This window comes from Phaenicophaeus curvirostris, chromosome 11, assembly GCF_032191515.1.
Source record: "Phaenicophaeus curvirostris isolate KB17595 chromosome 11, BPBGC_Pcur_1.0, whole genome shotgun sequence".
Lineage (NCBI taxonomy): Eukaryota > Metazoa > Chordata > Aves > Cuculiformes > Cuculidae > Phaenicophaeus > Phaenicophaeus curvirostris.
In genome coordinates this window covers 20466978-20492333 of record NC_091402.1, presented here as the reverse complement: position 1 = coordinate 20492333, position 25356 = coordinate 20466978, and the positions used below count along the sequence as shown (strand labels likewise).

General features: G+C 44.6%; 1 protein-coding gene across 1 annotated transcript in view; it reads left to right on the top strand.

Annotated features, from left to right (window-relative positions):
- Positions 1 to 388: 388 nt before the first annotated feature.
- DNAH1 (dynein axonemal heavy chain 1) overlaps positions 389 to 25356 on the top strand; it is a 61702-nt gene continuing 36734 nt past the window's right edge. Inside the window, exons 1-23 of the mRNA XM_069866302.1 lie at positions 389 to 604; positions 1144 to 1216; positions 3542 to 3716; positions 4181 to 4337; positions 4873 to 5005; positions 5525 to 5686; positions 6222 to 6474; positions 8011 to 8168; positions 8740 to 8951; positions 10149 to 10447; positions 11453 to 11603; positions 12145 to 12338; positions 13009 to 13234; positions 13855 to 13974; positions 14735 to 14817; positions 16256 to 16397; positions 16971 to 17126; positions 17770 to 17968; positions 19829 to 20082; positions 20986 to 21198; positions 22889 to 23053; positions 23782 to 23903; positions 24472 to 24577. Coding sequence (XP_069722403.1) covers positions 392 to 604; positions 1144 to 1216; positions 3542 to 3716; positions 4181 to 4337; positions 4873 to 5005; positions 5525 to 5686; positions 6222 to 6474; positions 8011 to 8168; positions 8740 to 8951; positions 10149 to 10447; positions 11453 to 11603; positions 12145 to 12338; positions 13009 to 13234; positions 13855 to 13974; positions 14735 to 14817; positions 16256 to 16397; positions 16971 to 17126; positions 17770 to 17968; positions 19829 to 20082; positions 20986 to 21198; positions 22889 to 23053; positions 23782 to 23903; positions 24472 to 24577 — 3966 coding nt within the window. The 5' untranslated portion in view covers positions 389 to 391. The remainder of the gene's footprint in view (positions 605 to 1143; positions 1217 to 3541; positions 3717 to 4180; positions 4338 to 4872; positions 5006 to 5524; positions 5687 to 6221; positions 6475 to 8010; positions 8169 to 8739; positions 8952 to 10148; positions 10448 to 11452; positions 11604 to 12144; positions 12339 to 13008; positions 13235 to 13854; positions 13975 to 14734; positions 14818 to 16255; positions 16398 to 16970; positions 17127 to 17769; positions 17969 to 19828; positions 20083 to 20985; positions 21199 to 22888; positions 23054 to 23781; positions 23904 to 24471; positions 24578 to 25356) is intronic.

Sequence of the window (25356 nt, the reverse complement as noted above, 5' to 3'; positions counted from 1 at the left end):
CACTTCTCTTGTAGTCCCAGTTTACTCAGATTCTCCTGGCAGCCTTTTGAATGCTGTCACGGATCCAGGAAGACCCTGAAGCTTCAGGAAAGCAGCTTTTCACATGTGTACTGCTGGTTTTCCCCCTCCAAAACCCATTTGGAATAATAAAGCAGTCCCTTTCGCCAAAGTTAGTGAGCCATCGAGTCATCCACATGAGATGGATACCCCCCGGGTCATGAAGGCAGCTCTTGGTACCGAAGCAGAGGGTCACACCTACCTTGTTACCCACTCATCTTCTTAGCAAGCCAAGGATATCCAGCGCGGTGGGAGGGTGTGGAGCGGTGCAAAAGATAGTGTTTAACAGGATCAATGTCTTTCTACTCCAGCAAGCCCAGGGTTACCTAAGAAGATGGATAAAGCACAGAAGGAGTTGACGAATTCTCTGGGTGGGAGCCCCAACCCTCTTGATACCAGCAATGAAGCTTCGTCCTGGGAATGTGGTCCAGGAATGAGTTTGTTGCTTCCTGATAGCTGCAACCAGGGGCCAAACAAACATTCAGCCTCTACAGAAAAGATGTTTCATGCTGATGTCCTCAGCCCAGGAGCCTCCAGCATCTTAGGGGTAAGTACAAATAGCAATTCTTTTTCTGCCACTGTCCTTCTAAAATGGAAAGGCCTATGGTCCACTAGGTGTGGAGAATTATAGCTTTCACCCCAGGTACTAGCCCTTCATTTCAGTCAGAGGACTTGGTGCAAGACAAAGTGAAGCCATAAGTTTCTTCCTGATCGTAATTGTGCAGCCTGTCTCAGTGTCAGTGCTGTCACTGTCATCATGGTGTTGCCAGGGTTTAGGATGCCCGCATGGCAGAGCAGGCTTATGTTTGCAACTGCAGATGATACTTGGAAGTAAAACAGTTGTGACTGCCTGCCATGAGCCCCCAATCCACATTTTGAGCTGATGCGAGGCTGTATTCTGCTGACAAATCCCCTGCCTCTCTGTGCACTGGGCTGAAGTTTCCAGGTATTTGTGCATCTTTGAGCCTTTTCTGACTATTATTCACAGTCCCAATTCTCCCTAAGGCTCTGATAAAATGGACCTCTAGAAGCCACCCTCCAACAACCATGCTTTCTCTCACACTTCCATCTCATGCTGCATTTCAGGATGTTTGTGCTGCCCTCCACGAGTACCATTCTTTGCTAGGACAGGCGGACCTCGAGCAGCACACCCCTAAAGGTAAATATGCTGAGGGGGAACATGATGTGGCAGGACATGGGGCCATAATGCTTAAGGCTACTTATAGTGAGTGAGCTGGGAACTAGGCTTTTCACTCTAGGTTTAGTGCACTGCGTTCATTCTCCTCTTGGTGCTAGGAATGGTGCTGAGCTGTTTGAATGTCCTGTGAAAAGTAAATTTCATTTAGAGTTTGACCCCACAGGCCACGTGCTGAGAAAGCACTGAATTTGAATGTGTTATCATTGATATGAAGTCAGCAATGCTCCTTTTCTTTGAAAGTGGGACCTGACTGTGAGAACTGTATTCAAGATCTAGGTACCCATAGCCAAAAATGTGACCCTCTCTCCTTTATTCATTCTGCATCCAGCTGTGCCTCGAAGCAGCTTGTTCTTTCTAGATGCAAGAGGTCTTTGTGTCTACAGAGCTTCTGGTCCCACCTGCTTACAAGAGCTTGTGGTATCATGGATGCTCAAATACAGGAACAGAGTATGGTTAGCCAGCACTTTCCTGGCCCCCAGAGCACTCCTGGGGATATGGATCATAGGCTGGTGGCGGGTGGAGAGAAATTGTGTGTATGAGAGGATTTTAGCCTCAGAGAAAGATGGTAGCTATATATACCACCTTCCTGTGCTTAGAAGTGACATTTATTTTCATGAGTGAGGACAAATGACTGCATCCTCAAGTGAATCTTGACAAGCTAGACTCATCCCTAACAAGTGGAGACAGATCTCTATTTATGATCTGCTGCTTCTTCAAGGGGGAAGAAGCTATCAAGCTGGAAATGTAAATGCAAATGAAACGCTAAGTATTGACATAAATAGTTGATAGTGCACAAAGTGCCAAAATGGATGGTGCCATGGATTTTGCAACAATGAAGTGACAAAATTGGAACAGCTGTGCTCCCTGACAAGAAGTATAAATCAGGGCCATTCTGGAAGGACCCCAAGCAATAGGTACGCATGAGGCTAAAGGAGTTGTAGTAAGCCTTCTGCATTTCAGGGATTCGTTGAGGTTATTTTAAAGATGCATATTGATATGGACAATGGAAATGTTTAGGGTTATGTTTAGGCACCCTTCCTAAGAGAGAGGAGTAGAGAGAAAGGAACCCGTTCAGTGGCTGTTTCCTTTAGTCCCTAAGCAGTCAATATGTAGTCACGTGTGTGTTGTTAGGGACCATTTAGGAAGAGCAAGGGAGTGCCCTCTTAGAGGACCCTTTCTGTACCTGATCATCCTGAATCGTGTCTGGGTTCAGCATTATTGCCTGCTCTGCACAATTGGTTTGAAATCAAGGGGTCATATCCATGAAGCAAGCAGAAGCACCCAGGGCAGCGTGTCCAAAGCTTGACATTCAAAATACACACTTATGAGCCAAACCCCTAAGTTTCTCCTTGGTAAAGCATGAAAGTTCATCAAATGAAAAGCACTCCACTAAAATCTATTTTTAACTCAATGCTTATCTCTGTCTAGGGAATAGTGCTTTTTAAAGCTTGCATGCAATTACTTAATTTAGGTTAAGCTTCAAATTCCCAGTTTGCTGCTGTTCTATTATTTGAGGCTTGCTTAGTGTTATAAACAGTTTAGTTTATTTATGGGGTAAATGACATGGTTTAATTTCAGCCACTTCTTGGAAGTGTATACTTTTTGCTTAGTCCAAGTTTCCATTGAAAACACTTGGCCAAATCGTGAGATTGTTAGCGGTTTAACTCAATTTTTTCTCACACCTCTGCTGATGTGAGTGGGAGTTTTGCTTAAGCGAAAACTGAGGAGAGGTTTGTCCCAAGTAAGGTGTGAATAGGGACTTCAACACATGAGGATGACCTACGCGACTTGTTCTCTCCTGCAATATTCATAAGCTCTTTATCACCATCTTGACCGAGTTCTTCCCAGCTACAACTGACTCTTGGTCTCAGGGCACCCGAGGGAGGCAGAGGACTCCCACCTGTTTCTGAGAGTGAGGGAAGCTGGGCACTAGAGACAGTAACTTGCCCACGATTGTGTAGAGTCTGCAGCAAAACTGGGAATAGAGCAGAGCTCCTTAGAGCCAGGTGAGTGCCTTACCTTCTAATAAGGTGCGTGGCAGTAATTCTCAGTGGGCACTGCTTCTATGCCATCATTTTGATACTGCAAAACCACAATGACTTATTGCAGCAGGAAAAATTGTTTTCTTTCTGCTTCCCATTTGATCTCTGCTTGATCTCTCTCACAAATCTGGTAGAATGACTTGTGCCGACAACCCGGGAGACGGCTCCATCCTCCTGTGTGTGTGTGAATGCAAAGCAGATGATGTCCGATGATTTCAGACATGTGTTTCTCTTTATCTCTTAGTCACAACCTTCAAGATGCCTGAGGACTTTGTAAGTGTCCTGGATAAGCAAGTGATTGGACCAACTACTGAGAACCTCATCAAGTCAGATTTCCCAGTACAATCATTTAAGCCCAAAGTGCAGATTGCCTTCCAAAGGCTTCCAGGGCAATGCCCTCGGAAGATTGAGGTAGAGAGGTAAGTAACCAGAAGGTGGCTAGAGACGTCATTACGAAATGGATACAGCAGATTAGGGTGTTGATTTTTGCTTGCATGATGTGACATGTCAAAAATCCTTAAAAAAATGCTATCCTGTAGGGCAGTGGTTTCTAAAGTAGTGGGGTGAGTGTTGCAGGAGGTGTGCAAGACAGTTCACTGGGATGCGGAAAGAAAATATGGTTTTAAAATAGTGTTTATTTCACCTTTTTCTTATTTTTCTTTTATTTCTATTTTTGTATGCTTTCTAATGTACATAATATATCCATACAGTGTATATGTCTATAATATATAAACTGGACTAGGTGATTGTTGCAGGTCCCTTCCAACTGAAATATTTTATTTTATAGATGAAGATGGGGGTGCACAATCAAAAAATGGAGTTAGAGGGATAGGCACCTTTCTAGGTGCAATAAGTAGTTACTCCCCTGTCTGATTCAAAACAGGAGAAGACGGCTGTATCTCACCTTTGATATTGCTGAGCTCTTAGCCAGCAAGGGGATAGACTCCAACCAGCTGATGCCGAGGCATCACAGTCCTGACAGTATGTCAACTATTGAGGAGAAGAGAGATCCTGTCTTTCCCATCTACCTCCCATTAATGGTAAGACAATGTGTTTGGCACTCATGATCTATCTCCTTGCTTATGCCACAGGATGTTCCTGAGAACTGCAGGACACTTGGCCATCGTTGATACAACAAATGATAAAACAAGGAAATACTTTAGGGCAGGTCTGGGCTGTGAAGGATCTTTACAAGATGCTGAGCATCTTCTGCAGGGTTCTCACAACTTTATCAAAATTGATAGTCCTTGAGGGTGCTCCTCGCTGTCATTATTGGGTCCAAGTAGAAGCTGCTGTCTCATGTTTCCTTCTGGATGCCGTAGTTGGCTGTATTAACTGCGTGAGACCTCTCCAGGTGGTGCCTTTGCTCCCTAGGAAAGGGCTAGAGATACAGATACTGCTGTATGGGAGAAGATTGTTGATCAAAGATCAGCACAGCTTTTGTACCTGGATTGTTTTCTCTTTTTCTAGCCTGTTTAGGAACTGCATATTCATTTTCCTCCCCTGAAATTTTATATTAAGTATTTTCGTCTCTCTGAAGTAAGACTTCATTGAACTCCTGTCTTGGCTTTTTAGATATTTGACAACAACGACTATGACTGTCGAACACCAGAAGAGTGGGTTTCGCTAGGACTGGAGCCAGGATCTCACGATAGAAAGCCAGTGCCTGGAAAAGCACTTTTACCTACAGATGATGTACTGGGACATGGTAAAGCTTGAATGAGTTACTACTCAAGCGAGGCAACGCTAACAATTACAGATCCATTCCACAGCAGGGAGCATGTAAATTGTGACAAATGCAGCTCTGCATAACGGAAAAGCTAAATCTCATTCTGACCAGGCTCAGGCAGTCAGAGCAAGAGACCAGGGACCTTGACAACTGTCAGTCCTGCCCTGGACCGTTTCCACTTTTTTAGAAATAGCTTCTGCCTTTTGCCTTCCTGTTTCTGTGCCAGTACAGTCAAATTTTCACTTTATTGATACATAGATATTATAAAATTAGATAGCTTGAATACAGTATGTTCTGTCTGGATTTCACTGCGAGTGCAGAATCAGAAGTCAGGTTCAGATTGCAGTGTTGATCACAACAGAAATTATGGGAGATTGACCAAGATTCAAGCTAGTAAATGGATTTGACTGTAGCATCACCACTCTGATCAGGAAAGTTCATCTGCCGTAGCCTCCAGGAGAATGGACTTAACCCTATTTTAATCCTTGATTCTCTCAGAGGACCCCAGAAGCCAGAAGTTAGTCTATGAGTGGATTGATGTTGGTGTTCTGGATTATGACAAGGAGACAGAGCTCTACTTGGTCCATAAAACAGATAGGAACGGGCAGGTGCGAGATGAAGAAGGGAGACCCATCCTGAATGGAGGAATAACTCCAGAAGGTATGTTTTGAGCAAGTCCTTTTGGAACCTGATGCATACTCTGAGATCCAGTCCATTACCTATGCTGGTCCTGGGTAGAGATGGGAAGGGCATCAAGAAATCATTTAATTCCTCTCCCTCTTACAACTCTTGACAGACATGCTTAACCTATCCTGAAAAACCTCTAGTAGAGAGAACTCTACTCCTTAATTTGACAGCCTATTTGTGTCCTTCCTTTTGAAGATACCTTTCCTTTTACTCTGTCACCCATCTATTGTGCTTTCAAGACAAATTAAATGATGATCTTTCTGGGCCAATGCCATTTTGAGATGTATGCGGACAGATTAAGATGAAGTACCCCCCTTTGAAAGGTTTGGAGATGCTGGTAATTCCACGCTTGTTGTCTCTTGCTTTCCCTAGATTTGGTCCCTCATTTTGATTTCCAGTGAGCGAACCCAATTATATTGTCCATCGAAAAGTTGCTGTTGGCGTTGCAAGCCATCCTTGGGGTTTGTGTTCCCTGTAGATTCATGTAAGCTTTACTTTCATTTCCCAGGGAGAGCCCCGTTGTTGTCATGTCAGTACTGGGTGCCACGAATCCGCCTGCTGTTTCTGGCTGAAGATCCCCGGGTGTTCGCACAGCGAGTAGTTTCTGCCCACAGCTTGCGTAAGAAGACACAGGCACTGATACTTTATCACCTGTATGTGGACTGCATGTCCACAGATGGACTCAGCAGCATCGATGAGGAGAGCCTGGGGAGAATGAAGCTGTTGACTCTGCATACTCCCAAGCTGAAGAAAGAGAAGTGGTAAAGCATCAAATACACATCTGGGTTCTCAGCCTCCAGTCCATTAACACTGTAGGGCTTCGTAGGGCAACAAAATGAGCAGGAGTGGAGGCAGATCTTGAGCATCCAGCTCACAGGCCTGTGCACCACCCTCTTGCCCAGAGTGTCATCCGAAGTGGATAGGACAAGAGCCCCAGGATCACGTGTGGGATGGGTGATCTGTCAGTGTTCCTGGGTGAAATACATGACTTCATATGCAGATCCACTGAGCCATGCATACACCTGCATTTAAGTAGCCTTCAACAGCAGGGAAGTTGGACAGAAATGGCATGGTTGACCTTGCTGTCTTCCTGGTCTTTCAGGGAACAGATCAGTCATTGCTGAATTGATCTGCAGACCACCAGCTGTCTCCAGAGAGTTGGCTGTTGTCTGCTGGTTACTCTTCTACTTATTAACAGCTGCTAAAATCGGAAGGAGTTCTGCACAGCATGAAGCAAACAGAACAGCAGATCTCCACCTGGATATAATCTTTGAGATGCAGTTCATATCAGAAAGGTGTTTTAAGAGTCTCTGGGCTGATGACTCATGAGCCATTGGTGGTGTCGCTGAGAATCGGCCATGACTGATTGCCCGGCTTAGAGACAGGAAGATGTGAAGGGCTGCGTGGTCTGGCAGCCTGAACTAGAGAGCAGGAGAGTAATTAGGCTTTGTTTGTGAGCAGAAATATAGGTATAAGGAAAAGCACTCTGCCTACTTGAGGTGAAAGATGATGATGATTTTCTAGGGCGAGCAGAGCAGTGTTTCTGCACTTACAACATGTTTTGGCTGAGGAGACTGATTTCAAGAGGTTCAGCAGGAGGCAGTTGGGAAGACTGCTCAGATAGCCTAACTTTTCCAGAACTGCAAGCTGGCTTTATCAGTTCTTTATCAGTTCCACGTTACCTCAGTTTTTCACCCCTCGGCTCTGTAATGCTTCTCCACCTGCACGCTCTCAGTGGACATTTTTCTTTGATCTGAAAAGACACTTGAGAAGGCTGCAGTCCTAGTCCCAGGTCCCCTCTTGCCTCTGTCATTAAACGTCCAGTTGATGGCTCTGCTGTCTGCTTCCTAGTTGTACAGCTCTCCTAATGCATTCAGTAGGAGGTGAGCTGGGTTAGCAAATCCAGGTGGAAGGGAATGAAAGGTAGGTGTTGCAGTAAAGCTATAGAATCATAGAATCATTAAGGTTGGAAAGGGCCTTTAAGATCATCCAGTCCAACCATCAGCCCAATACCCCTGTGCCTACTGAACCACGTCCCAAAGTGCCACATCTACATTCCATTCAAACACCTTCAGGCTTGGAGACCGCCACTTCCCTGAGCAGCCTCTGCCAATGCTTCACCTCTCTTTCAGTAAAGAAATTTTTCCTAATATCCGATCTAAACCTCCCCTGGCGCAAGTTGAGGTCATTTCCTTTTCTCCTATCACTTGTCTTTTGGGAGAATAGAAGACATAGAAATATAGACATAATTCTGCTCAAACACTGTGGGTTATCATTGCTTCCATGTCTTATAACAGGGTGTCAGACCGTTTGTGCTGCCTGGAGAAAGAAGTGAAGTTAGACTATCAGCGCACCATGAACAGGATCAGCTTTGACAGAGTCGTCACTTCCAAAACTCAGACCCTTTTTTATGTCACCCTGCCAGATGAAGAGGAGAAGAAAGTACCAGAGAAAGGTACGAGAAATAGTGAAGCAGTTTGAACTTGGTATGTTTATAGGACCTCTTGACTTTGACAGGATTCATGCTTTGTTGTAGAAACTCTCAGGTTCAAGTTAGTGTTTAGGGCTCATGAGGGGCAGCAGCAGGAGATTACATGAGACTTTGGAGTATGTCTGCTCTTTTTTAGGGCATATTTGCACGTCTGCATTACCTCAGTTGAACATATTACCATCTCCCAGCTAAGCTGCAGTAACTCTGCACGTGTGCACTTAATGGCACCAAATGCGTGGCAGTGTAATTAGCTTAACTGCCTTCCTCGACGCTGTGCTGGGGTTGACTGCCTTCCCTTTGCTGTGCTCAGCTGTGGCACACCTCAGGTGTGGAAGAAGGCTCAGGCTCTTTTGGAGTCCTGAACTAGAAGAAAACGACCACAGTAAAAGATGGGGGGGCTGTGTCTTGAAGCCTCAGCGGGAAGATTCTTCAGGTCCGATGTTCTTTCTCATGGAAACTTCAAGAGACAAGCCTCAGGAAGGTCAGGCACTAAGACAGTCTCTGAACCCTTAATGTTCTTTTTTTTCAATGTCAGGGCTCATCTGGATTCCAGACTACCCTTTTGCTGAACGACAAGCAGATTTCAACTTTATCTCGCTCCTGGCCACACCAGAAGTCGTTCTTCTCCTTGCAGAGGTGCAAGATGAGTGCAACAAGGCAGCCACCATGTGTCTGTTTAACATAAACTTAAACAAGCACATCTCCTTGAAGGAATTTGAACAGATCCAGACCCAGACCTTCACTCAGGTGAGCGGAGGAGTGTTGGGGGTGAACACGGAGCAGCCTGCAGAGCTGTCAGCCTTTATCAGACAGATGCAGCAGCTGCAGATCAATTCCCTGGAAATGGATGAGCTTTCAAAGGAGACATTGTAGGTGGGGCAGGGAGGAATTTGTATGTGCTGCCAAATTTATTGGGATGTGGAGAGAATGGGCTGAAAGAACCATAGCCTCCTAGTTAGTATCAGCCAATGCTGACCATGCAGGGCTACAACTCTTCTTTCCTCCTCCTCATCTTCATGCAGGTAACAGTCCTGGTTGGCACTCAAGAGTTTCCTTTTTTTTTTGTGTTTTATTTCCCCATCCCTCCAGCTGCAAGGCACAAGAGCTTTTTTTCCTCCCAAAGCACTCATGACGATAACACTTTTCTACACTCAGTGTTCTTTATGGACTTAATTAAATCACCCTGCTTGCAATGCCAGCAGACTAGGACAAAAATTTGCAGCTCTCTGGTAACTCTTGACAGAAGATCTTCATGTCCTCTAAATGGGGGCAGCACTTTGCACCCTGAATATGGCCACGTGGAGTAGCTTGCACAGGGTTACACAGTAAATCAGTGGCAGAGGGCATATGCTGGTCCTTCCCAGTCCCATGCTGTTTCAGCTAGGCAGTGCTGTCATCCACTCAGTGACTGAGGTTGTTTTATTACACAAACCGCAGCTGCCTGTGGAGCAAAAGTGACACTTGGTGGTATTTTAATAAATTAAAACACTACAGACTGCTGCTGCCCTTGGCTTCTGCCCCTCTTTCTTTCTTGCTTGTCAAGAGAAGACAACATTCTGTCCTTTACTTGGTCATCATACTGTCTGCACAACTTTTTATGGGGGACCATGACACTGGCAGCCCTGGGGATGCTGCTGTATGGAAAAGAGAACAAAAGGGAAACACTGTGTATGGAAAGAAAGAATAGAGCACTCCTGCTTTTTAATATCAGGCTTTCTCTTTGTAGGTCTTTTGTCAGTGAAAGGAGATGTGTGGCCAGGTTGAGATGCCATGTGCACGCGCATGAATTTGCAAGCTACTGTTCAGCTGCCACAGTTCTAAGAAAACACTTACCTCTCACAGCAGAGAAAGGTCCAGCAGTCCCAGCTAGCAGCTAACCTTGCCACGCTGCTTTCCTGTCCACCCTTGGAGGATTACACAGCTTGCTTTGTTTCTTTGCTCTAGGTTCAGGTGTTTCTCAAGGATACTTGGATCAGCACTCTAAAGGCTGCAGTAGAGAGCAGACTGAGAGATGCAGGCAAAGACTGGTACAACCTGGAAGAGAGCGACTGGGATGCCTACCAGATGTCCAAGCTGTGCAAGCTGATGAAGCGCATCAGATTCATTCTTCAGGACTTTCTGCGCTGTCTGGTCCAGAAGTCACTGATTAGCTTCACCCAGCTTTTGCTGGATGCTTGTCATGGTATCCTGAATTGCTCAGAGGACATGGAATGGGGAGATGACCTCATCAATAGCCCCTACAGGTAAGGAAGAGAGTGAGTGGGGAAAGAGGGTAGAAAGAGTGGAAAAGTGTAGTGCCATTGTCTTTCTAGCTACTGTTCTTGCAAGTGAGCTTTGCATTGTATGAACACTTTAGGCTGGGTTGTTCCTCCTAGTCCTCCACCTGACACATTTGCTTGAGCCTAGAAGAATGACACAGAGCTGGCTGCTCTGTTAGTATGGATTTCACGTTGCTGTTAGTGACATGAGGCAGCCCATCAGAACCAAGGTCTGCGACTTTGACATGCTGCTCTAACAATGAGCTGCTTCCAGCTTTCTTAAGGGAGCAAATGATTACTACCAGCTTTTCTCTGGAGGTCAGGGAGAAGAACACCAGGATGCATGGCTGCTTAATTCTGTTCTTGGATTAAACCTCAGAAGCAGCATCTTGCCTGGGGTCTCTAAAGAATACCAAATTTGAGTTGTCACAGTGCCTAGAATTTTCTTCTATTGGGTATTGATTTAAGGATTTCTGTCCTTCATGGTATTAAAAAACAAGGTTTAGAGGCTGAAGAAAAAAAACACCTGTCACTCACATGATGCCTTTTACCTTGGAATCAGTGGAAGCCTTGACACTGACTTCAGCTGATCCTGAGCCATGCTGGTAGCATACAGGACTGGAAGATACTGAATATAACTTCTGGGAGGTACATTTTAAGAGTACATTGGAGATGCTGACTGCCTGGTTTGAGAAGCATCTGCATTTCTGTAAAGCAGCTCCAATTCTCAACATAAGGTTATTACTTTTGGGGAACCTGATGTGTAATGTTCCTTCACCTTTGACAGATGAGTTCTCAATGTCTTTTCAAGTAACTTCAGAACGTAATCTTTCATGTCTTCATCTGCATGGGACAGTCCTTCTCTTCTCTGCTTTCCTTTCCTGTCCACTAGGCATTTTAATATGCAATTTAATATGCACCAGAGCAATATAGTTGTGTGCCATTGTCTCAAAAAACATCCCTCTTCTTTCTTATCTCTTCCCACTGCAGGCCTCAAAGGAATCCACTCTTTGTAACAGACCTTGTGCTGGACAGCAGTGGTGTTCACTTCAGCCCCCCTGTGGAGAGCTTTGAAAAGTCCCTCATTTCTCTGTTTGACAAGGGAATCCTGGTGACTCACACTGTCCCACAGCTGGAGAAGGTGAACTCTTCTGCATCAACAGCGATGTAGTTGTGCAAGTCTCCTGAGTGCATTGCATAGACGCCCCTGAGCTTGTGCTGAGGGAGAGTTGCAGAAGTAGGGAGTTGGAAATCCAGTTAAATTAATTTGGGCACAGCACTATATTAATACAGCTCTATTCTAACAGGATTTCTTCAAGTTCCACAGCTCTGTAGCTATTTTCTGTGGTTGCTACCTCCTGATTAGTGCTGCACAGTCTGTAGAGGCATGTCCTAAGTAGCCTGGTTGCCCTAAGTGCAAAGAAGCTGATAAAAGCAGACTCATAAAGGAAACGGCACCTTTTCCAGTGCTGTCAGTCTGGTACAGGGCTCTTCTGCATGTGCATCCTTCTGCCAGTTATTGTGAAAGATCTGTCTCCCTTGATTCCCCTGATAAAACAGTTCCTGACACAATGTAGAAGGATAACTTCCCAAAGGTGCCACTGGTGATTGTCTCACCTCTCTCCTTGGGAGACGTGGCTAGCTATTCTAGTCCTGAAATACCTCTCGCCTTCCTCTTCCAGTATGTGTTGGAGAACTTGCTTATCACAGACACACCCTTGCTGGACTCGGTGGGCTTGCACAAACCAGAAGTGGAAGAACTGTGTGAGGCCATGAGGTCTGCCATTCAGAAGGCACTGATCCCTCTGCTAGCCTATGCCAGGAGATATGAGAAGTTCTTAGAGCTTAATAACAATGACATCCACTACTTCCTAAGGTAAGTGGCTTCTAACAGAGGCACCTCTAACGCGAATGGCAATCCTTTTCAGAAGCTGTGGTGTGGATGTGCATGAGAATGCAGGACCTGTTGTGAGACCACAAATGTGTGTGATGTGCCTCAAATGTGAGATGAGGCATCCATCAGAGGCAGCCTTCAGCCATGGACAATGGTCCAGGCTTTTAGAGGACATCAGTGGTGGCAGTAAGAATGTCCTGCCTTTGACAGCAGTCACGTTGCTGTCGTGTTTGTAAGTGGAATTGGAGACGTTAATGGGCCTAAAAATGACTCATCTTGTTTGAAAATCCAGTTTGTGTACTTGACTCTGACCTCCTTCAAACAGCATCTATTCAGGCTGATAGCATTCAAAGTAATATTTTCTTTTGTTTTGGTCTCACTGTTTTCACTACCAAACCTCTTTGCACCTCTGCTGTCCTATAACCTGTGTTACTTTAATGGTCTTCTTTTAGGCCTCCTGTTTTCTCCAGACAGTGGGACTGAACCCCTTTTTCTCTTGTTTTATTCCTGCTAAATTGATTTACACATATCTGACAAATTCCTGTCTATTCCCACACCGTACTGAAGTGCCTGCCCTCTCCTAAGGTGCTCGGATGCTCGAATAATCTTAAGGTCTACGTTACCCTATTTTTGTTGGTGCTTTTATTTACAGAGACTACGAAGAGCAATGTCCATCTGCCCAGGAGGTGATGAATATAGTAAACATGTACTTGTCTGAAAAGGAGAATCTGGACAACACTCTACCTAGTTCTATTATCATTGGTCCCTTCCATATTAGCACGGAAGTTGTTAAGCAAAATCTGTCCAAAAAATACAAAGCGCTTGCCACTTCCATGTTGGACATATTGGCTAAAAACCTCCATTTGCAAGTGGAGAATGTAAGTTCCCTGGTCCGATAGATTATCTGTCAATGTCTTTTCCTTCTGTTTTTGAAGTCACTGTGAAATGTTCAAAAGATGGCAACTGGGTCAACATTAATGTGTTCATTTTAAAGATTTAATCAGAGCGATTGTTTGAAAGACTAGTGGAGGGGAGATACGCAAACTCAACTGAAGCAAGTATTAAATGTTCTTAACATCCCTGAAAGCTGTACCTCTTGAGAGGAAATTGTTCAAGACCCTGCCATCTTGTAAAAGTGTGTTGGTTAATTGAAAAGATCTGCCTAGCAGCCAACTGGATGGTCCTTCTGCTTGCTCTGAGGGTAACTGGAATGTAGACAACTGTGTCTGCCAGAGGGTTGTCCGAATCTGTTATTGTCATCATTTCAACTGTATACCTGCAGTTCCTCTTCCTCTCTTTTTGGCAATCTCATTCCATTTGAGCTCAAATGAGATGGATGGAGGAATACTGTGGAAAGAAAAAGACAAAACATAATTGTAGTCATCACTTCAATCCACCTTTAGAATGGGAAGTGGGTGGATCGTGGCAGGTTTTCCACTTTGCCCATTAGCAATTAACGATTTTTTGGTGGCCTTTTCTCTGCTGTGTCCTCCTGCAGATCTGTAATGCGTATGTAGCCATCAGCTGCAAAATACATGAGAAACCAAACAGCATTGAAGAGCTGGCTGAGCTGCGGGAGTGGATGAAGGGAGTCCCTGAGCAGCTGGCTGTGCAGGAGGTAGGGCACATTCTCCTTGCAGACAGGGGACGTCATGGGAAGGGAGGAGGAAATTCATCAATGCGATATGCAGGGTCTCAGAAGCAGAACTCTGATGTCTTTGTAAGCAATGCCGTAAGATTCCTGGTTCTGCACTTTTGTAATGCCAGAGATTAGGATTTTTAAATACACATATCATGAATTTAAAGATCTATACAAAAAAAATAGCAGTGAAAAATCTTTCCCAGAAGTCTTGTTTGCTTCACGTTCCATGCAGCATTTGTGTACTGAATAGCTGTCTTCTAAAAATGAACGTTGTTTTCAAGAAAATACTTCTACCACCAAATGCTCATATTGCTGTTAACTTATCTCTCCTAACAGGGCATTCTGATGCTGAGTTATTTCAGAGTTATTTGAAGTGTAGGTCTTCTCCCAGCTGAACAAATGGAGTACAAAGGCATCAAGCTATAAGCTGACTTGTTCATTGCAAGGAAAGAACCTGGGGGATAACCTAAAACACTCAATTTCTCTCTAGCATTTTATCTAGGTCACACTTCTTTTCCTTCCCATAGAACAGAGGGTGATGGTGGCGTGATCATTCGCAGAACAAGGGGTTGTAAATCCATTCCTACTGTCCATGAAGCAGAGAAGAAGCCTACATCATGTTAAGCTTGTGTGAATAACGGCCTTCAAAGGCACCTAATTAAAATGCGGAATACACCAGGGAGCTGGAAGCAGTATGGTCTAAAGGTGTCTAATTTTTGTCTCTTACCCTATGCAGGAACTGATTCGTGAAGTCATGGAAGATTACGAGGTCATGGAGGAATTCCTCTACAATCTCACCGAAGAAGATTTCAGTGACAAGTGAGCACAAGGCATTTCTCCCACTGTCAAAATGGGACTCTTTGCAGCAATTACCATTCTCAGTGCTTCAGGGGCTCTGTGTCTATCAAGGGTTCTAGCAGAACTTTAAAGTGCCTGTCAGGCTTTATGAGCACTGACTTCATGAAACGAAGTTGGTAGAGAAGAAGCATGGCTTCATGCTGCCTTCTGGCCTGCGGCAAGGCAAACTGGTAGCTTTAACCTGTTTAACACATTAAAGTTCTTTTCTCTTGGGCTTTTTCTTTGACACATTTGCAAGGTCTCAAAGTACACAGTTTTGTCTGTGTCTGAAACTCAATGAAAACTTCCAAGGTAGGAACGCTACCAGGGTTTGCTTAGCACTAGGAAGGAACATGAACCTTGAGTTATTGTTACTGCATTTCTTTTCCATGCAGTTTCCTCTTCATCTTATCTTTGCTATGTTATGCAGATTGGGGCCTGGCTATGCTTCAGTAGCAGAGTCAGCTCACAAACACAGGTACACAGCTTCTAAAGTCAGCTCAGCCCTGGAAGCACATCTTTTACGACATGGACTTGATCTAGTGTGTCTGCAACTTTAATGACTCTCTGCGGAGTGCTCCTGAAACTAGAAACACAGGACGGTGATGCAAAAACCCCAGAGAAGCTGCAGGAAAGCAGCTCATCTCTAGGGCAGCTTAGGACAGCTGTAGCTGCACAGCCACTGGCCAGACCTGGCGCATACAGAACTAGTAGGAGACTGCTGCATCCCCAGGCAGCAGGGGTGGGAGTGAACTCGAGCATAATGCTGCAAGGCTTGCATCTGGCATTGCACACATGCTAACGAGTCCAAATGGAGTAATGAGTGGGCCACGGCTGAGCAAGAAGCAAGAAACCTGCCTGGCATGAGCAGCCACTTTGTGCAGCCCCACCTGTATCTGCATTGCACTCCCTAAGGTGCCCCGCAGAAGCCTTGCTGTCCAGGGCTTCACTGGGTCTGGGTTACCCTGGACCCCCCTGCTTAACCATAGTCTGGCTTTTTCAGTAGCCCTGAAAAGCCACAAGCCAAGAATCTGACCCCATTTTTTTTTCAATTCCTTGTGAATACATTCAAAGACAGACATTCCTTCTGGATGCCAACTGTTATTTTGCTGTCTCCTCGCTTTTCAGTAACATACTGGATTTGTTCCTTTTTAAAAAGGCCCTCCACTTTTCCCCAGCCTTCTCCAATTGAATAGCCTAGTCACAAGGACTGCATATCAACAAGACAAGCTGGAAAAAAGTGTTTTGTTGAAACCACATGTGTTTCTGTTGTTGTAAAGCTTCCTTTTTTGGTGGGAGTTGGCTTTCTCATTCTGTTATTTTGAGCATTTCAAACATATGCTCAAAAAGCTTCTCTCATTCCGCTTTTTCTCTCTCTTTTTTTTTTTTTGGTTTGTTTTGCTCAATCATGTGAGTGCAGGTGGACTGCAAGTTCCTGGCCTCAGAAAATAAGTATGCAAACTGAGGCCATTCGCCTCCAGCACCAGGAGGATGAAGACAGATTTCGCAAAATCCAGGTCATAGATCAGCATGGCTTTCAAGACAAACTGGAAGAGATGGAGGTATTAAGCCCCTTACAATAAAACTGTCCAAAGAAAGGGACCTTGAAGTTCTTGTGGTCAGCCAGGTGGGAAAATGTCAGATGAGATTTTAGTCAGATGAGATTTTAGATCGATGTATCGTTGGACCAAAAATTATCACACCTTCACCCCACTTTTTTTCTTGGAATTTGGACTTAATTGATTAAGTTTCATTTTTGTGCAAAAGACAATACTCTAGTAGAACTATTATTTTTGCTTCACTGATTCCGTAATTAACGACAGTATAAATTCTGTACCAGGAAGTTTGGACACTGACTCTTTGCTCCTTGTCTTCAGGGATTGTCTGTTGTCACATAGATGAAAAGCAGCTGGTCATCACGTTTGCACTTATGTCCACCTGACCAAGTCATTAATGCTTCTCCTTACTGTTTTTGTTGTGGTCTAAACAGAAGTGGAATTGGATTAGGGGAGGTGAAATTGTGAGCATAAAAATCTTGCCTTTGAATGTGACAAAGAGCACACCAGGAAGCAGACACCTCCAGATGCATCGGTTGTCTTCAGTGCCACACCTTATGCCTTCCTTTTGTCTTCCAGCTGACTGTAGGTGGATTTTCTGTTCAGGCAGACGTAAACCAAGCTCAAGAGTTGGCTAACAAAGCAAGGGAGGTCAGGAAACAGCTAAAGGAGCTCCAGAATCTAGCAGTTCTCTACAACAACAGGGAAAGAATCTTCAGGATGAAAGTCACTAATGTAAGTGTCAGGTCCTGTACCTACAGGACCTTAATCTTTGTTGGGCCTTGTAGGTGGTAGGCAAAGTAAATAATGAGACACAGTTCCTTATGAAGGAATCTTCATGCTCTTTCTTCATCTGATTAACTGCTCCATGATCCTATAGAGTGACCACACTGCTCCGTCACTCCACTGTGAGCAGGAGAGCTGATCCCAGGTGAATGTCCAGCCCAGTCTGGCCACAGATTACAAGTGGAGTTCATGTGTTCCTTTTCTGCCTCTCAATCTGGTTTCAGTAAGACGTGCAGTGTGTGCTTTCACTGATTGTGTGAGGCCTGTCCATCCAAATCTCCTCATTCTGCAGCAGAGTACTTGTAGAGGCACATGGAGAGTGTGCTTTCTGTGCCAGACACATGGTGCAGGCACAGCTCCACTGAATGCATTTTGGCCTGGGTGTATGAAGCCCAGCTCTTCTAGTTGCTCTCCCTCGGAACCTACATTATGGTCCCAGGAGAGGCAGTCTCATACATCCTTTTGAAGTACATGTTTTCTCATTGCTTGCTTGAGATTCAGAAAAGGAATTGTGCCTTTTTTTGTCTTTTGAGTTATCATCCAAGGGAGAATACGTTTGATGCTTATGCTTGCTGTTTCTTGCTTTCCAAAGTACGGCAAGCTATCCAAGATGGTTAAGGAATTCCAGCCATACTTTGATCTCTGGACTACAGTGTCAGACTGGACACAGTGGTATAAGAGCTGGATAAACGGTCCTCTTATGGAAATCGACACCGAGCAGCTAGAAAAGAACGTCAGTGAGTCATTTAAGACAATGCAGAGATGCGTGAAGCAGTTCAAGGATTCACCAGGTAGATATACAGCCTGGGGAAAGGAAATCAATGCATATCAGCATTTTGGTGTGAGGCGTATCACAGAGTGCCGCGAACAGGGATTGTCAGGGTGTTGCATGGATGTGTTGTGTGTGTTGGAGCCAGCTGAGAAAAGTAATTTTCCACTTTTTTGTCTGGATCTATGATAATTCACATCTAGATGCTAGTTTGCTGCTTGAAGTACCAGTTTGGCATGGAAACAACTAGGCTGCAAATCCCTTTTATACCTAATTCCCAAAACAATGCTGAGATAAAAGCTGCCCTCTTATCTCGCAGTTAATATTTACTCATTTGTATAAAGTACAATAGCTCAGACTAGTTATAGCAAATTACTATGTAGCCCAGTGGCTAGACATGTGGGCTTAAGCCCTTACGCAATTCAGGCAGCAAAGGAACTTGAATCTGGGTCTTCTAGGTGCTGTTTTCTTGGCCAATCTTATTTTCTTTATTGGCCAATTAGTTTAATGGAAAGCCAGAAGAGATCATAGTTTCATTAGGAATAACATGAAACTGTAAAACCTGGAAATTATCTGTGCGAATGTAATAACTGTTTTCTTCCCTGCCTGAATCTGTGTGAAGCTCAGATGATCACATTCAGCCCTTGCAAGTCACGTGAAAGTCTTTTAATCATGGCTCCTAGTAAAGCTGGAATTGAGACTTCAGTTGTAGCTTAACTTCCCATTCCATGATTCTCAGAGATGCATTGGCCATTCTTTAGGGATAATTCTAAAATCCCCTGCCAGATGGCTTAGATTGAAATATATTTTGCAGTGGGAGATTTTTGATTCATCCTTTTTAACTTGAACTTGCTCTTAAACAATGCCATGAATCAGCCCCAGTGGAGGAGGTGATGAGTGGATGCGTGAGTAACTATGAATCATTATGGTAAACAGAAATACTAAGAATACCTGCTCATATTCATTGCAATATTCCCTAGCATGTGGTAAAATGTATGTTTCATCCTTGAGTCTGCCTTGTCTTTGCAGAGTAGCCAGGAGGGAGCGTGGTCACATCCTTGCTGTGAGTGTGCAGTGCGAGCGCGCAGGGTGCAATAAAGGGAGGCACGTGCTCTGTTGAGATTTTGCAAAGGAAGCAAGTCCCACATTCTTTGCCTATTTCTGTAGCAGCAGAAGCTAAAAAGGGCAGGATGTGAACAGTGTGGAGACATGGGCTTCCAGGATGCCCTTGGAGAGCAAAAGCCCTTTCCTTGACTTTGTCCTTCCTGTAAGGCAGAAGTATCTTTGGCTCTAGTATGGCCATAGGTTGGCAGGGTCCCTCCTGCATGGTTTCTACTTCCACAGCTGCCTGTGATCCTAGCCTACTTCTAATTCCTATGTGTATTGTCCATCTTCTATTTAGATTAGCCTGAGCTGAGGGGTGAGATAACTCGCAGTCCAATCTTGTTAAGGAAGTGAAGATTGTGGAACGATGACTGTATCTTCTAAAATATCTGTTGGCAGATGGGGCTTCATCATGCTTGGGACCATATTAAGGAATTAAATTTGTTTGCTTCTCATCTTCCAGTGAGCTCTAGGCATGCTTCTGCTCACCGTGGACTTGCCTGTAACAGACTTTTGTCTAACAGGCAGGTCTGCTTCTGAGAATGAGCTTGCATCCCTGCTTAGTAGCCATGTAGAGAGAGTCTTTGTGTCCTCATTACTTCAAACCTGTCTTTTCCACTGCTCTCTCCTGCTGCTTACCTGTCCTGTACCGTGTGTCTGCAAGTACATCAAGCTATAGATAACTTCTACACAGTTCTTTACAGAACTTCACAGTTCTTTAAGGCAAATTCCTCACGCGCTGTTATTGCTGATGTTCTTTTGTTTCTCTCCCTGAAAGCCTGCCAGGGTGTGGCAATGGAGTTTCGAGACAAGATTGAAGAATTCAGACCGTACATCCCCTTAATTCAAGGGCTGCACAATCCTGGCATGAGAAGCCGGCACTGGGAGATGCTGTCGGAAGATATTAACATCGATATCAAGCTAGAACCCAATCTGACACTTGGTTTCTGCTTGGATATGAAGCTACTGGACCATATCGAGAGCATTACCAAAGTAGCTGAGATAGCTGGCAAGGAATACACCATTGAGAATGTGAGGAGAGAGGGACTTGCTGTGTCTTTGGTTGCTTCTCATATGTATTTCTGTTGAGCAAGCAGTCATTTCTTTGAGTCGTGTTTCTTTTGTCCCAGAGCGTTAAGACACCTTGTGCAGCAAAAGTAAAAAGGCTGCTGCCCTTAGAGAGAGAGAAGCAATGTGTTCACACAACTGCGTTCACACACTAGAAGTCATTTCACTTTGCGTAGAATTTACAGTCGTAGCATAATAGCACTGTCTGGTGGTTACACGATCCACTGGTTGGGATGCACACCTCAGTGTGAGGTTAGTAATTGTTTAAGTTAAAATAAATTGATTGTCTGCATCCTGACATTCAAACATTATGTCAGGGAGATCAGCTGTGACTGGAAATGGAGGCGGCAGATCTTTTAACACAGTAAACATGCAGGGAAGACTTGCTGGCTCTGGAGATTCATAGGTTAGATAGTCTTTCAGCTTCAGTTCACCAGTTTGGATGTGACCTAAGATGGTCTTGATTGAATGTCATTACCTTCTGGCAGCTTGTGTTCTCTGAAAACTCAGATGAGTTCCCAATAGACAGCTATGCCTCTCACAAAGCCATCGTTAACCATAGTCTTTAATAGGCACATTGCTGGTAGCCTCTGTGCATCTGGTAGTGTAAATGGGCCTGGAGATGAAATTGCCCTTTTTTCCCCTCAAGGTTTTCCTTTTAGGACAGTGTTGAGGTGTTGAGTTCATGGGCAATGCAGAGGAAACATGCTGTTGCTGAATGTGTCATGCACACCTGCAGCTTACAGTGGAATCCAAGAGCAAAAATCTATCACTCACTAGAGAGAGGCATTAAGAGAGTTGTGGAAACTGGGATAACCATTGCACGGGTTGTATCTGAAAATTAAATTGCTTGTCTCTCTGTTTCAGGCACTAAACAAGATTGAAAGTGAATGGAACTCCATTTTATTTACTGTGATGCTTTACAAAGACACGGGTACCTTTATTCTGAAAAGCACCGATGAAGCTTCTCAGCTCCTAGACGATCACATCGGCATGGTTCAGAGCATGTTCTTCTCTCCATTCAAGAAGCCTTTTGAGGAAAGGATGAACACATGGGAAAATAAGCTGAGGATGACACAGGTATCAGTCCCTTACCCACACACGTGTGGTGAAGGGAAACATGGATTTTGTGCTAGGGAATTGGGAGGGCAGCTATCAAGAGAATATTAGTTTGCAGGGAGGAAGAGGGCCAATCAAAGCCCTCTGACTCTAGCGAAAATCAGGATAAACTCAAGGCCTTATTCTGCAAACAGCAGTGCTGAAATTCCAGCTGGTTTGCTTCCTATTGTAACAGTCTTTGGTGGGGGCAGGGTTCTCCCATTGCTACTCTCTCCTCCTGGCATCTCTAGTCATATTATACTAAGTGAACCTTACAGATTCTTGCAGGACCTGTGAAATCCCTGCTAACCATTCACACCTCAGTGTAGGAAAGCACGTGGAAGGCTGCTGTTTAGAGCAGGATCTGGCAGACCATGCCAGCACTTCGTCATCAGACCAGAGCCCGAATGGTCAGCAGCCAGCAGGACTCAGCCAGCAGAACAGTGTTTTGCTGCAGGAGAAAAATTCTAATACACGTATCTGGTGGGAGAACTCTGTAAATTCTGGCATTTTATGCATAGTAGCATTGTTATCTGTTATTCATAGATACCTTATTCTGTTTATTGCCATTTACCATCTGGTGCTTGGCCACAGGCTGTCAGGAGTGCTGGTTTTGTCTCATGAGGACATAGAAATGTTCCTCTGCGCCGTAAGGCAGTGGGTGACATGGGGAAATTCAGTTATTTACTGTGTAGTTTTGGCTGTGATGTTGTCTGTGTTTTCACGCTGCCTTTCCTATCCCTTCTTTTGATTGCATTCATTCCTGTCGCTGAAGGCCCATGAATCCCCTTTGGGAAGTGGCTTATCAGGGTTAGCCGATGGAGCACGGTGAGCACCATTGCCTGTGTTATTGGAAAAACCCATCTCTTGCTAGGTCTAGTGGCTGCCTGCATTCAGGAATGGTAGATGGTGCACGTGACTAAGGCAGTCTGAAAGGGATTCAAATATCTGAGCTGCTTTGCAATGTTGGACAGGTTCCCCATACCTTTCAGTCTCCCGTGCCTGAAAATGGAAGAGGAGGATGTTCTTCCAACCTACTTCTTGCTCCTTTGAATGCCTGACAAAGAGTTTCCTGTCTGATGCCTAATTTAAATGTTTAGCCTTTCAACCTTTCTCTTAATTCAAAGATGTTTTCATGGATCATTCTGTAGGCAATGCTGAGTCTGAGGTATATCAGGCAGGAGAGAAGATGTGACAAAAATTGCAGAGTGTGGCATATTTTATTTGTCATTCTTCTTTCCATAAAAAGCTCTTTTCACAAAATAAAATCCCCGTCTTACTATGTGCTCACTTCTATCTTCTGTAAAATACAGGAACGCTAGCTGTGGAAATTTGACCTAGCACTGCAAAGTCCCTTCGAGCTGCAATATTGGCCTATGTGTAGGTCTAAACTACCCACATTAAACCAGTTGGTGTTGGTTCCAATGTCTGCTGACAATGGTTTGCAAAGGGAATGATTACATTATTTCATTGTTAATTATTTGGGAATGAGCTTCCAGCTCCTGGTGCTGCAGGTTGACTTTGCACCATTCTAAAATCTAAGTGCAGCATCACATCCTTTTTCTTTTTCTTTTATTTGTTTTTTAAACTCATCCTACAGCACTGTTTGAATGGTTTTGTCGAACAGATTCAAAGTGTGGTGTCCTGATATGCCCTTCTTCCTTCCCACTAGGATGTCCTAGAGGAATGGCTGAACTGCCAGCGTTCTTGGCTCTACTTGGAGCCCATCTTTAGATCAGAGGACATCAAAAGACAGCTTCCATTGGAAAGCCAACACTATCAGGCCATGGATACTGAGTGGAGGAACATCATGAAGAATGCTAACGAAAACCCTGAGGTGTGTGCCTTGATGAAAGCCAGTGCAGGTATCCCAAATTCCTTGGAGCTGTCTTCACACAAGGACGGCCTTTGACTTGTTGCTTTTGGAATGGTGAGGGCATAAGCAGTGCTGTATAAACCATGAAGCTTTGCCCAGGTTGGTGTGCCAGTTTTCTCCTCTTGGAACACGAGCTTAGGTTCTGGTGTCCAAACAGAGTAATTCCCCACAATACTTTGCACCAATCTGTCCACACCACCAGATACCTTCTCCTCAGCACACAGACTCCTTACCTCCTACAGCTCTTGAAACCAGCCCTGCTATAACCCTAACCCATAAACAAACTCCTTTGATTCCTTCTCAAGACTGACTCTTTAAAATTATTTAGAGCCATTGTTTGGTTCTTCTGGTGCCCTTTGCCTGTTTCTGTGTCCTGGTAACAGTGCTCTGCAATCTTCTGTTCTCCAGTCTCCACTTCACAGGACTCTAGCACTGTTTGTATTCCATATTACAAATGTTTGTATTTAGGGGAGCCCAGAAATGTGCTTGTTGCATCCCTAAGTGCTTTTTCCCCTCCTTGCCCACAAAGCTCATACCGCTGCTTTCACAGATTCCTGTGAAAGTGCTCCTGTGAATGAGTCGTTTAAATCCTATCAGGAACATCACTGGGCAACCCAATTATCTCCACTGCTTTAGCTCCCACATGCTCAGAATACTGATGCTTCCTCTGTTCTCCATTCTGTTTGTAGGTGATTTCTTTGTGCCCTGATCCTGCGCTACTAGAGAACCTGAAAAAATGTAACAAACTGCTCGAACTTGTGCAGAAAGGGCTGAGTGACTATCTGGAGACCAAGAGAAGAGCTTTTCCCAGGTAACCCCGAATTTCAGTGGGCTGGATCACGCTCCTTGGTTCAGAAAATACAAAAGGAGAGGCTCAGTCCAGTTTACTCTGCCAAGAAAGAGCAAAACAATCGAAGCTTAGGATGTTGTCATGAGACTGCAAACATAAGCAAGGCTGTGCCTTTCAATGCTGCCATCTGATGGGGAGAAAGCGGGCAGGCACAAGTGTTGTGAGTTAAGGGCAGTCTGGTAGCACCATTGTGTATCTGTGCCTTGTGATTTTTCGAGAAAGGATGGGGTTAAATGAAAACCTTTGTGTAACTCCTTCTTTTATTCCTGAAGGAATACCACTATTCTTTGATCCTCCTTTAAACCCACTTTGCATGGAAATAACTGACTTCTGCAGGCAGAGGAGTCTGTCTCTGCAGAAAGGTAGACGGCTGGACCGTGGCTACCACTCTCCTACACAAATACAGCGAGATCAGTGAGCAGTCAGGAATGGAGTCTCTAGCAACGGGCTTGTTCCTCGTCTTGCCAGGACTAGCCCCTGATGCTACGGTGAAGAGAGCCTCTCCTCATTCCTCACTCTGTCTTTTTAGGTTCTACTTCCTATCAGATGATGAGCTGCTGGAAATACTGTCTCAGACAAAAGACCCCACTGCTGTGCAACCTCACCTCCGCAAATGCTTTGAGAACATTGCACGGGTAGGCAAAGCAAGCACCCTGGTGGCTTGGCCCACCTTTGGATGCTGGTGTCATGGGAACTTGGAGGTTGCGGAGATGAGAAACATTCACATTATCCTGTGCGGAGATGTATCTCCTGGGAACCTGTAACTATGTGTAGGCATTGCAAGGTGCTGCCTGCCCTGGAGGGGGTTTTGAACAATGTCATTTCAAAGCCAGGCATCTGCCTCTGAACTGGGCATCCTCAATTGCTTTTTAGACAATGAGGGGAAAATAGATATCTGCAAAGGGCAACTTAGAGAAATTCACTTAGACACTCTCTCTGGAGATGTCTGTCCATCCCACCACAGAGGCCAAGAGAAATAGCTCAGACGTAGCTGTCTGGCATTGTATACAGGCACCTGGTTAGGATTCAATCCTGCTCTTGCTGACAGCCTCAGGAGGGACAATGAGTGAACGAGCCTGAACTGAATTAAGTTTCTGCCTTCATCCCTACTTAGGATCTGGGGTTAACTCGGCTATTTTCCCTCTTTATTATTCCTGATAAACTTCAGGCTCCATGACTGGTCACAGCTCACACCACCACAATACTCAGACACTAAAACCAATCTCTTAGTCATTAACGTGGGAAAATAGAAAGGAAATTGAACTGGAAACCTGGTACAAAGCCATTGGAATAAATAAGTGGACTTTGAGTGATATGCTGGGGCACTGGAGAAGCTGCTAAAATTTTACTCTTAAAATCAGGCACTTTGACTTCAAGGGAAATTGAGTCTACAGAATTGAACAGGAATCGTGGG